General features: G+C 34.9%; 1 protein-coding gene across 1 annotated transcript; it reads left to right on the top strand.

Moving 5' to 3' along the window:
* The first annotated feature begins 7,144 nt into the window (after positions 1 to 7,144).
* ackr3a (atypical chemokine receptor 3a) lies at positions 7,145 to 12,384 on the top strand. Its single transcript, XM_016495563.1, has 2 exons — positions 7,145 to 7,247; positions 10,729 to 12,384. The coding sequence occupies exons 1-2, from the start codon at positions 7,239 to 7,241 to the stop codon at positions 11,875 to 11,877; spliced, it is 1,158 nt and encodes a 385-aa protein (XP_016351049.1). The 5' UTR covers positions 7,145 to 7,238; the 3' UTR covers positions 11,878 to 12,384.
* The last annotated feature ends 226 nt before the right edge of the window (positions 12,385 to 12,610 follow it).

The following is a 12,610-nucleotide window of genomic DNA, read 5'->3' as shown; positions in this document are numbered from 1 at the left end:
TGAGTATTGGAATTCATTTTTAGTTGTCTAACCCCACAATTGCTCTGGTCTTTAACAAAAAAACGTGTTGTTCCAAACCCATAAGACTGTTTAATCTTCAAAACACTAAGATATTTTGAATGAAACCTGAGTTTAGATATTCAAAAGGTTGTAAGGGCATTGTTAAACTAATCGATAAGAATTGAGTAAAGAGATACTGTCTTTATAGGATGAGCAGAATTAATTTAGGCTTTTATATATCTAAACACGCATACATAGAGCAAATCACATAAGGTAAACATGGAAGCTTGTGTATGTCAATGAGGTTTGATTTAGTATGTGACGTGCACTAATTTTATGTTTGATGTATGTGTTTATATGTGAGTAGAAACCTAAATTAAATCTTAAAGCATTTTTATCTCTTCAAAAGTATTTGATTAACCGTTCAATTCATATGGATTGCCTTTCTAACCTTTTTGGATGTTTTCAGTTTTGGTTACCTGGACTAATTAGAATTCATTAAAAATATATGAATTTGTGTTTTGAAGACTAACCAAAGTCTTATGCGTTTGGAACAAAATAAGGGTGAGTAAGTGACAGTTTTTTTTTTTGGTGAACTATCCCTTAAGAGTGAGTCGGTTAGAAACCAACAGAGAAGTTAATTTTGTGCTCCTTAGTCAAGGATTTCGCTACTCTATTTTGTTGCTCCTTCAGTGGTCTCCCCTAGGGGCTTTTATCCAAGCAATTCTAAGGCCCCAAATTTCAAGACCAAATGTGTTTGCTCTGTTTCAGAACGAGCAGCACCTTAATATGGCACATTTATCCAAAGGGTATTTGTCCCAGCTGTGCACTGATTTCCCATTTCCTGTGGAAATTCCTCAGAGGCATGTCCTTTTCTGCAACAAAACTCTTCAGCAGATGTCTGCAGATAATGCTTTGAAATCCTGCTGCGTTTTTATGCTGTATTAATCTAAAACAGATCCTAAATTTTAATCAAGTGTAATCTGGAAACAGGTAGCCATGCAATCTCAAACTTGGAGTATATTACTTTTACTTTTTTTTTTTTTTAATAATTAGTTTTCTTGCTTCCAGCTAGAGTGTGAAGAACAAAACATGAAAAATGTAGCTTATCTGATCAGGCATTTTAAACAAAATTGAATTTAAAATGCGAAATAGAGATGATTTGTTTGAGATAATAGAATACTACTAACAGAATCAAATGTGCAAGATAATAGAATCGTGTAATATCAGTGTAGCATATTACCAATGTATTTTTTTTATCGTTACATATAGTGTGTTTGCTATTTCACATACTATTATTAAAAACACTATTCTGTGCAGTAAGCAGTTGAGTATTCGTTTACAAACATTCCCTATTAAACAGAGAAACTGCTCAGGCCTGCATAGTGACCTCTTGTGGTGACATCGAGGCTACGCTAAAATATCCCAGGTTCAAGGTGTGGCTGGTTAGCATGGTCTAGTTAGCTGCAGTTTCAAAAGCAATGCAAATCATAGTTTGATTGCTAAGTTTTTTTTTGTTTTATTTTGAGGTCCATTTTTGGTTGATATGCACCAAACAAGACCAGTGTTAATGGTAACTAAAACTGTTAAAATAGTTTTTATTAGCTGAAATAAAGATAAAATAAATTTTACACATTAGATGAAAAATAATTAAAATGGTGACTGGAAACTAACTTGAAATACGTTAAAGTTGAAGTACTAAAATTGCTGAAACTGAAAAAAATAAAGCTAATTAGAAATATCTAACAAAAAACTAAGATATAGCTAAGATAGCTTTATAATAATCCTGGCATTGTATATTATGAATATTATTTGCTCGCTGATGAATTGCTTTGTTCCTCTATTGTAAGGTGCTTTGGATAAAAGCTTCTGCTAAATGCAGAAATGTAAATGCATAAACGTAATCATCCACTTTAGGATCGAGTTTCAGTTTTGAGTAGATTATAAAGTAGTGTCTGTCCAACACACATGCTGGAATGCATAGCTAAACTTTGATGGCTCTGTTTACATATGGTTTAAACAAATCATCTTCTGACCCTGTTCACAAGGTGGTTTGTTTTAACCATATGTCAAATTAATGTATTGAAAAGCCATCCCGATAACATTAAACGAGAAATGAGGGGAATACATTTTGTTTAGAAGAGACCTTTCACTAAGCAATGGTCATGGACTTCAAAACAGACTTGCTGCAAACTTCAAAATATTACATAATGTTCAGTTTCATGTATTTTTTATTTTTTATTTTTTTGCATTAAAAAAAACAGGTGACAGGTCTTAGTCAAGACGGTTATATGGGATCTACAAGGGAAGCATTTGTGGTTTAGGTGACAGTCTTGATGCACAGTCTCCTGGGCGTAGTGCAGTTTTTGCATTCACCGCACCTTTGCCAGTCCATAACAGACACTCTCAACACTAACATGCAGACCACAAGCAAGTTTTAAATGCACAGGACGTTTTCAGAGAGAACTGTGCAATACTAATAATAAATATTGAAAGTGACAGTTGAAGGCTTCTAGTTAGCTATAATACAGAACAGATATAACAATGGTTTGCATGTATATCCTAATATAAAGTCTTAAACTTAGACTAGATGCACCTGAATATGAGGCTTTTTGTGAGCTCTTCAATTAACTATCCTTTTTTTTTTTTTTTTTTTTAAACCATGACATTTTATCATGAGACCACTAATAGAATTAAACTGATTGTCAAAATTGATCAATTATTTTGACAATGGATGAATTACATCTTTGATTTAGATGTAAAGCACATGATAGGATTGTTCTGTTTTGTTTTTTCAATGCGCAACCCATAAGGAATCGCTTATATCATGTTTCCATGACTCAAAACAAGGAGCCAATTAGAGACTTCAAAACGGCACACAGTATTCCGCCATGTGCTTGCGGTATATCAAAGGAGCTTCCTCACTAAAGAGACTGTCCTTCTGGGAAAAACGTGGAAGCTTGACATGATTTTGGGTTCTGTCCTTAGGGTTATGAAGTCATTTAAACTCATGCATGGCCTTTCATTCAATAGATCCTGATGGTGATTTTTGAACTTTTTGAAAATCAAGTGACAACAGCCATACCAAATTTGTAATTTGGATTATTCAGAGGGCAAAAGATGAGAACATTTTTGACAAATAATGGAAACATTTCTTTCTAAACAAAGAAATGTTAGTGTTGTTTTCAGTTATTCATTGTTTTCAGTACTATTAAAGGGATTATTCATATAAAAATTACAATTCTGTCATCATTTACACACCCTCATGTTCCAAACCTATATGACTTTTTTTCTTCTGTGGAACACAAAAGAAGATATTTTGTGATTTTTGTCCATACAGTGAACGTCAACGGGAACCAAAAATCTAAATTTTATGTGGTCACTGTTAACAATAAGGGGGAGCTTTCATCTTTAAATTTCAGAGTGCATTATTTATTTAATTGCATATTTAATTACAGTGCAATGCATATTGAGTCAGGCAGAACAAAAATAGTCAGTTTTACATTTTAACACCAATGAGGATGGGGTTTCCATAAATAGCACAGAAGTTGCATAGACTCCCATCTCCAATACTCCAAAACTGTATCATTCAGTTAACATAACCAGCACATGAGCTCCTGATGTCAGATGGAGCCTTGGCCATCCCCCACACTGCTTTCAGCCCTGCATGGCACTGAGGCTTGAAACTGGAACCACCTGGAACACAATGGCGTGGCCTGAAGTCTGTTTTCCTCACATGATGGCACTCACCAAATGTGCATATTTCACAGCGTGCTTCTTTCTGGAGGCGAAAGATGTTTTTTGATGTATGTGTGATCTTTGTTAATTTATATGGAACAGCAACTCAGCTGCTGTAGTGTGCTGAAATACAGGAAGTTTTTCCTTTACTGAATGAAGCGATTAAATTAATAAACTCCATTTGTGCACATGCAACACTATATTTAAAAGAAACTTGAAATGACTTTTTGTACACTACTGTACAGTTAAGGGTTGTGTTTAAAAGAAGTCTACGATGCTCATCATCACTGCATTTATTAGATCAAAAGTTTAGTTTTTTTTTTACGTATTTTAAAATGTAATGAATTGCCGTGATAGATGAATAGAAAGTTCAAAAGAACAGTATTTATTTAAAATATAAATCTTTTGAATTAAAAGTTAAAATGTCTTCACTGTCACTTTTTATAAATTTTATGCAACCTTACTGAATAAAGGTATTAATTATTTAAAAAAAAATCTTACTGACCCCAAATTTTGAATGGTAATGTGTGTTAATTATTTAGAAATTAAAGTTTGCAGCCCCCAACATTTGCACATGCAACACAATGCAAACGCATCCTCCAGCATGTTTATTTGACACATCGAGAGCCAAAGACTTTTTCTGGTGCTGTTAATCACTCTGATGAAGTGTGAGTTGTATGTTTAGTGCTTTTGAGAAAAGCAGTCTGCCTGTATAACCAAATACCAAGACTTTGCTTTAGCAAATTGCTGCCATGAGAGCTCCTATTGGTTACATTATATGACCAGCTTTACCAGCTGTGCTGTTTATCCACCAATTAGAGTAAGTGAGCTGTAGAGGGTCTGGGAGATGTTGAATAATTGAACTGAAACTGGCCATAGAGAAACTGATCAATCAAACCATTGTAAAAGTCTCCTGCATTCCCAAAAGTAATACAAGTAGTGGAATGATGTAATGAATTACTGGTTTAATTTGTGAAAACTTCAAAGGTCACCAGTTCATATTTCTACAAACACAATGTTAAAATAATGTGTGGGAAATGTATATAAGCATGTGGAATTTAAATTATGATTTTTCAAACATCCCATTGAAAGTGAAATCATTAATTGAAGATTTGTTGTAGCAATGCTGAGGTAATGTTGTAGAAATTGTAATTATATTTAATGGTAAATTACCCAAGAATCATGACTGGCCACCCTGCATATTGTTTGTAATGCAAAAAGGAAAATGATGTCTTTAGAACTATCACTGTGTAAGCTGTATAGAAAATTAATTATTGTGTCATGTTGTCTGTTGATGGGTTCCACCCATTCTGTTTTTAATTTCCCCCCTTTTTAGTCTCTGAAAAGTCTCAGAAATATTAAAAGCCAAATTAATTCCAAGCTCCCTCTGTTTGTCATGAATGCGAAAAATGATTTTACACCTCGCAAAAGCATAATCCACTTTACCACATTCCTTACCAACTTACAGAATGAATTATAATGTACTTAGAAATAATATATGAAATAGCTTCTAGGAAACACATAATAGATGTAAAATAGTTAACGCACTAAGAAAGAAAAGAATAGATCCTTTTTTATTTGGGAAAAACAAATACAAATATATAAACAGAGAGATAATAGGTCATTTTATATCCTGTTACACTCTAAAAAAAAATTCAAAGCTGTTAATAAAATAAAGATTATTGGTGTACCTTTATTTCAGTCTTACTACTTAAATATTTCATGTTTAATTCAATGGTACTTGCCATTTCTTTATAGTTATTTGTGAAATTTACAAGCAGTTTCAGAGCGAAAATTGTTCCTACACCATTTTTTTTGTGTGTTTAATTTAACTTTCATCTAAATTTAAAAGGGCATCGATTTTAGAAGACAAACACTTACATAAACCATTTACAAGTAGAGGTTCATGTGAAATACTTCTGTAACCCGTTGCATATCAGTTATCTGCTTGCAAGAATGAGTTGTTCAGAAAGATGACATGATCTCCCGTTCCTGGCCTTGACCCTGAAGCAGAAGAGGACATGACCCAAATAACACCTTTGGACAAGTTTATCCAGAGCAATTCAGCCTTCAGCTGTCGCCACAAGTCTTCCATGTTTATTGAGACATCTGTTGGATTAAAATTAACACCGGAAGCTTTAGTGCAGTCACAATGTTGCACCATATCAATGGACAAAATGATGTAGTTCAATATGTTCCTTAAACATTAACTAAATTAAATGAAACCTCCACTGCAGGAAGTTATTTAAAGGTCCTTTTTTCTCAAGCACTGAGTCACTAATTTTACAAGATTTGTTGCTTAGCAATGGAGGGTAAGCGTGTGTTTGAAAAGCAGACAGAGATTTTTTTCCTCTGTTCCAGCAGCTTTGGACCCCTGCTCTCTTCCCTCGATAATTCACCTCTTTCAGTCTCTGTTTCAAAGCCTTCACCAAAAGGTCTCTCCCCTCCTGTGTATGTAAAGCTCACATAAAGAAGTTGGCACAAGTGTTAAGGAGAACCAGGATGCTTATCAGTGACTTTTTGAAATCTGCTCTGAAACTTTTGATAGCTGGGGACAATGGATATCCGTGCGTGCTGAGGCTGCCCTTTCATGCAGGTTATCGTGATGGAAACAATCACTCCTTCATCGATTCATGTCCTTCATGAGGTCAGACCTTTTCTTTGTAAGAGGATAAAGAAAACCATTACATATCCCATGTCCTCCCCATACAAATAACAATAGACATATGATGTTTTATTTCCATTAAGCGAGACTGAGGATTGGTAAAGACATGGTGCTATAGCCTTTGCTCCGTGGTTTTGTAGACTCTTCCTGCTGCTGCCGGTTTTAACAGATTATTTTTCAAGACCTCAGGTTGTCGTTTTGGGTGGTTATGTTTCATAATGTGTAATCAGGCATGGGAAATGAGGGTTTCTGAGGTGCCAGAGAGACCCTGGACAAAGTTACATTAATGGTTAACTGTGTGTGTGTGTGTGTGTGTGGGTGGGTGGGTGTATACAATTAAAAAATAAGTTTTTTTTCCCCCTTTTTATTTAGCAATTTTGTGTATTTTACATTTATTTTATTATTAGTTTTTATTTATTTATTTTTTTTAATTTACAATTATATTTATTATATTAATTATTTATATTTTTAATATTTATGTTATGTATTTAGTTTTATTTTTTATTTATATATATTTTTAGATTTTGTTGTAGCCTATATGATATAGGCCTGGAATTATAAATAAAAAACGTACTTTATTATTGAATAAAAACCTATATTTTAACATTTGTTTAGACTGGTGGCTCAACAGTACAATTCCACTCGTGGCATCCATTTGTCCAACAGTGGTTCTGGTCAGCAGTGCTATTGTCAGACGCAGATGGGCGTCACCACTTTCATTCACTCTATTTAAACAACCTGAAGCACAAGCGCCAAAGGAATCACTTCATCTCATCGGCGGACAAGAACGAAACCGTGGATTAATATTGCGCACTGACCAATCTTTAAAGTCAAAATGACAAAGGTAAGAAATATCATGTTGTCCTAAAGAACAAGCAAAAGACTTGAGACGAGTTTTAGTTGGCTATATTAGTCACACCACTGCCTGTTTGAGACACCTGCACTACATTGTAAGTTAGACGATTTGTTGACAGCAAGAATAGGTTTTTTTTTTTCTAAAAGCAGATCTTCTTTATGATATCTCATTTGTTAGTGTGAGGGGTTTCGTAATAAAGTTGTTAGCATTTCAAATAGTTTTATGTTTTAACAGAAATGAACTTGTACTGAGTATAATGTTATGTTTTTTTCTGGCGCAAAATAAACGTTCGGTGTCAGAAGTCTCTTGCTTGAGGAGGACGTAAATCACGTAACCATGGCAACACTATATATATATATATATATATATATATATATATATATATATATGCTGTGCGCTTTCCATTGGGATTAATATCGACTACACAGAAATGCTGAAAATGTTAAAAGCTTCGTGATTTAGATATATATAAAAAACGTTAGTATTGTTGACTACTTCAGGCTAACTGCGTAGGGGCGCCAAAAACAATTCAGACAGTCACAGTAACGTAGGTCTATGCCTTATCATGATATATCGATTAGTCCATCGATTTTTCTGGAAAATAAACCAAACATTTATTAAAATGTATTTTAAAAAAATAAACAAACAGCAACAACAACATTTATATTCACCCATGTTTGTATGACAGTTTTGGCCGTTTTTATTTTTGGGGCAGGCCAGTTGGTTAATTTGCAGGAAAAGTTAACATACACAAAACCCAATACTCTTTCTATCGTATCATGGATCGTCACATCAATGCTGCGGAAAAGATTTTACTTTTGAGAAAAAGGTCACATATGTTAAGCATTTTCATCATAGTTCATTATGTCCATGGTTTGGCTTTATACATACTTTCTGCTTTCTGTTTGCTGCCAGTAATCCCAGTCTGTCATATTAGCTCATGCTTTGAGCTTTACTCAATGTATCATTCTATTAAACTGTTTACATTTGTCAAAATCCATAACCTCAAAATAAATAAATTCATTCGAAACACAAAATTAGTTTGGGGTGCAGTAAGATGGAATGAATTTAATTTTAATTGCAAAGAAAGAAACATTTGCTGCATTTATGGCATAGAGAGCTTGTACAGCTAATGAATAGAAACTACAGAGTACTAAAAAATATTTTTAACTAATGAATTGGATCTGTATGCCCATTTCAAAGATAATTCACAATTTTGAGCAAATCATGACTTAATATCCAACATCCTGTCATCCTGTCAAGAGCAGTGTCACAGGTTCAAGGCCCTCAAGGTGTCTGTTGGCATAAAGCATTTGACCTTTGACACTCCAGTGTCTCCATTGTGTACTGCTGTAAGCCCAGGAACCATTCAGACGTATTTCAGAGTTTAAATGGTCAGTTGCAGTGCTGTGGAGCATCTATTAGACAGTGACAAGGACACAATTAGAAAGAAGGTAAAGAGTGTTTTCAGTCCTTAAAAGATTCATCAATTACATGTTGTGCTTAGAACTTCCTAAACCATTTCCTCTTAGGGTTAAAGCATATAAACCATTCTTAAACAAACAAACAAACCTAAAAGCTTTTATCAAACAACACTATTGTGTACTTACTAAATGGAAAACAATTAGATTTCACTTTGTAATGAACTTCAAACAGAATACAGGTGGAGCAACAGGAAATTTCCTTTTGTAAGGGAAAATTATCCCCAGTTATAACATTTCAGTACATAAACACAATCACACACTCTTTATAAGTTCTATACAACATAACATGAGACAGACTTATTTTATATTTTTATAGATTTACTCAGAACAGCATTATACTGACATTAATATCCGTTGTGGCAGCTCTGCTGGAGATTGAAAGGTTCCACTAAAAAAGGATTTAGTGACCAGAGAAAAATCAAGGGTCAAGGGTCTGTGACCTCAACAACCATATAGCTTTTAGAATGGACCACTTAGATGTTTAAGATGGCGTGACAAAATCCATAAACTGACATTACTTTGCTCACAGAAATCACTGTGAAGTCACAGAACTAAGTCACTTTGATTTGTGAAAAGCAGAACCAGCTTAAAGGGTACTTTAACATGACTGGCTAGAAGCCAAACAGCTTTGGGCTTTTGAAGTAGTGTCAACTTTCTAACCGAGCTGAACCATGAAATTATAATAGGATGCTGTGACAATTTCACAAAAAAGGCAATGCTCTAGTGCCATAGACAGGTTTGTCTTCCATGACTGAGAGGTCTTATGTCAATTAAATTATAATAATAAAAAGGTTTAAACTTCACTTATGAGTAAGACCCTGTGAGAAAAATAAATAAATAAATAAATAACCTGCATCTGATAGTTCATAGCAATACTTTACATAATTGCTTGCTTGTTTTCTGACAATTGCTCTTAAAGGGGTCATATGATGCGATTTAAATTTTTCCTTTCTCTTTGTAAAAATCGACGCGTTTCAGAAAGGCGGGACATAGAGGAGAAACAATAATGTACAGTATGTGGAAAATAATGTGTTTTTTGAAACTTAAACCGCATAAACACATTTCATTACACCAAATACACAAAATAATGTTATTTTTAGCAGCATCATATGACCCTTTAAATCCTATTATGGAACTTACAGTCACTTCTAAGGTCATTCCAGTGAATGAAACCTCTCTAACACAAAGGCAGGTCATGTTTCACGTCACAATCAAAAGAGGAAAATAAGAAAGCAACAGTTTGGGGGTGGGGGTGGAGTGCTTAATTGCTTGATAAAGTTTATTTACGCAAAATATACACTAACGTTCAAAAGTTTGGGTCTTTAAGATTTTATTTTCATCCAGGATGTGTTTTTATTACAATGTTATTACAATTTAAAATTCTGTTTGAATATATTTAGCCCATTTGTTGCTCAAGACAAATTGCTTCTTATTATCAATGCTGAAAACAGTTTTGCTGCTTAACACTTTTGTTTTGCTTAATATATTATTTAGAATTCTTTAATAAATAGAAAGTTCAGGAACAGCGTTCATTTGAAATATGAATCATTTATTATAAATGTCTTAACTGTCACTTGCTAATAAAAGTAATAATTTTCTTTAAAAAGTACCTTGCCACAAACTGACCACAAACTTTTGAATGGTAGTGTAATATTAACAAATATATGAAACTCTTTTTTTAGTAATAAACAGCCAAAAATAATAAACATATACAACATGCATACTGTAATACATCATAATTTAGTAAAATATCATTAATAAATGATATGTAATTTAAATGTCTAGAAAAATATACCCAAAATCAATGAATGATATTGATTGATTACATTATGTTACATTTTGCATATATATGTCCAGGTAATATTTGACCCCAAAATCTATTTAATTCATTGATATTTAATAACCCGATGACATAGACCTTATGCTAATCATAACTGAACTACATGTTGATGGGTGTTTAACTTCAGTTTCTTCTCCTTCCACAGTTGCAGTCTTCACCACCAAATGAGAAGATGAGTCTAAGTGCCAGTGAACTGACTGAATTCTTCACCATGTGGGAAGAATTAAACTTCACAGACACCAGTGACAACAACTCGGGGGTGGAAATGCAAATGTGCCCCACATCCTTCAACCGTTCTGCTCTCCTCCGTGCTATGTGCACACTCTATGCCTTCATTTTTGTTGTGGGCCTGGCCGCCAATGCACTGGTAGTGTGGGTCAACTTGCGCTCGGAACGTCATAACCATGACACGCACTTGTATATATTAAATCTAGCAGTGGCTGACCTGTGTGTGGTCGCTACTCTCCCAGTGTGGGTGAGCTCGCTGGCACAGGGCGGTCACTGGCCGTTTGGCCAAGCGGCTTGTAAGCTCACACATCTACTGTTCAGTGTTAACCTTTTTGCCAGCATCTTCTTCCTGGCCTGCATGAGTGTGGACCGGTATCTTTCGGTGGTCCGCTCGGGGGAGATTTCTCACAGACGAGGACGACAAATACGACATTTAGTGTGTGTGGCAACATGGCTGCTTGCTTTATTCGCCTCGATACCTGACACATACTTCCTGCAGTCCGTCAAATCACTACACAGTCATGTGACTTTTTGTCATCCTGTATATCCACAAGACAACCCTTTGCAGTGGATGGTGGGCATTCAGCTGAGTTTTGTGGTTCTTGGTTTTGTCATACCCTTCCCCGTTATAGCAGTGTCCTATGCGCTGTTGGCAAACACTCTGGCTTCCTCTTCCTCACATTCCCCTTCAAATGGCGACCAGGATCGTAGCGTGAGCAGGAAGGTCATCCTCATGTACATAGTAGTTTTCATAGCTTGCTGGGCACCATATCATGCTGTGCTGTTAGTCGATGCACTAGGAATGCTAGGTGTGCTGCCGCTGGGCTGCAGTTTAGAGAACGGCCTTTTTGTGGCGCTGAACCTTACGCAATGTCTGTCGCTGCTGCACTGCTGTGTGAACCCTGTTGTCTACAGCTTCGCTCACCGTCACTACCGTTATGACCTCATGAAAGCCTTCATCTTCAAATACTCCAAACGTACAGGGCTGGCGCGGCTCATGGAGGGCTCTCAGGGCACAGAGACAGAGTATGCAATGGTGGAAAACACCCCTACGGCTGTGAGATAGGACCCTCAAGACCGTCACCCTCAAGCAGAGTTCTGCGTTGCTTCAAACATGAACTCCTCTGACATGTTTTCATGAAACTTAGATAAACTAAACTAAATGTTTTTCGTCAAAATGGCAGTAAATTCTCAACAGTGACTCCAAAGATTCTGAATAATTCATTTGAAATGTGCCAAAGACTGATGGGATTTTGTAAAATCAGAACCACTTTGAGATGTTTTCCTGAAATTCAGGTAAAATTGACCATGTGTTCTGTCAAAATTGCAGTAAATGCTCAGCAGTGACTCCAAAGATACTAATCAATTCATTTGAAATGTTCCAAAGACTGCTTCAAATACAATGAATTGATTCCAAATTAACTGGCAGCCTAAATTTTTAAATTTTGAACCACTTTAGAGAAACATGATTTTAGGTATAGCATGTTACAGCTTGATGCTGTATCATTCCAAAAAGGGAATTTCCCATAATTGTGTCCAAAAATGACAATAATGATTTATAATGTAACAAGCATATGGGAAAAAAATAAATAAATGAAAAATAAAATAAAATAAAGAAACTGAAGCTGTAAATAAAACAAGATTATTGGAGTTAGCTTTACAAGAAAAATACAATTTGAGTCTTTCTACTTCTAAATGCTATGTATATTTCACTGTTACTTGCTGTTTCTTCTTAATTATTTGTGAAATTTACTAGCAATTTCTGAGTGAAAATGCTTTCTACAACCTTTTTTACTGTG

The sequence above is a fragment of the Sinocyclocheilus anshuiensis genome, unplaced genomic scaffold (assembly GCF_001515605.1).
Source record: "Sinocyclocheilus anshuiensis isolate Anshui unplaced genomic scaffold, SAMN03320099.WGS_v1.1 scaffold730, whole genome shotgun sequence".
NCBI classification, from domain to species: Eukaryota; Metazoa; Chordata; class Actinopteri; order Cypriniformes; family Cyprinidae; genus Sinocyclocheilus; species Sinocyclocheilus anshuiensis.
This window is presented reverse-complemented; position numbering and strand designations above follow the sequence as displayed.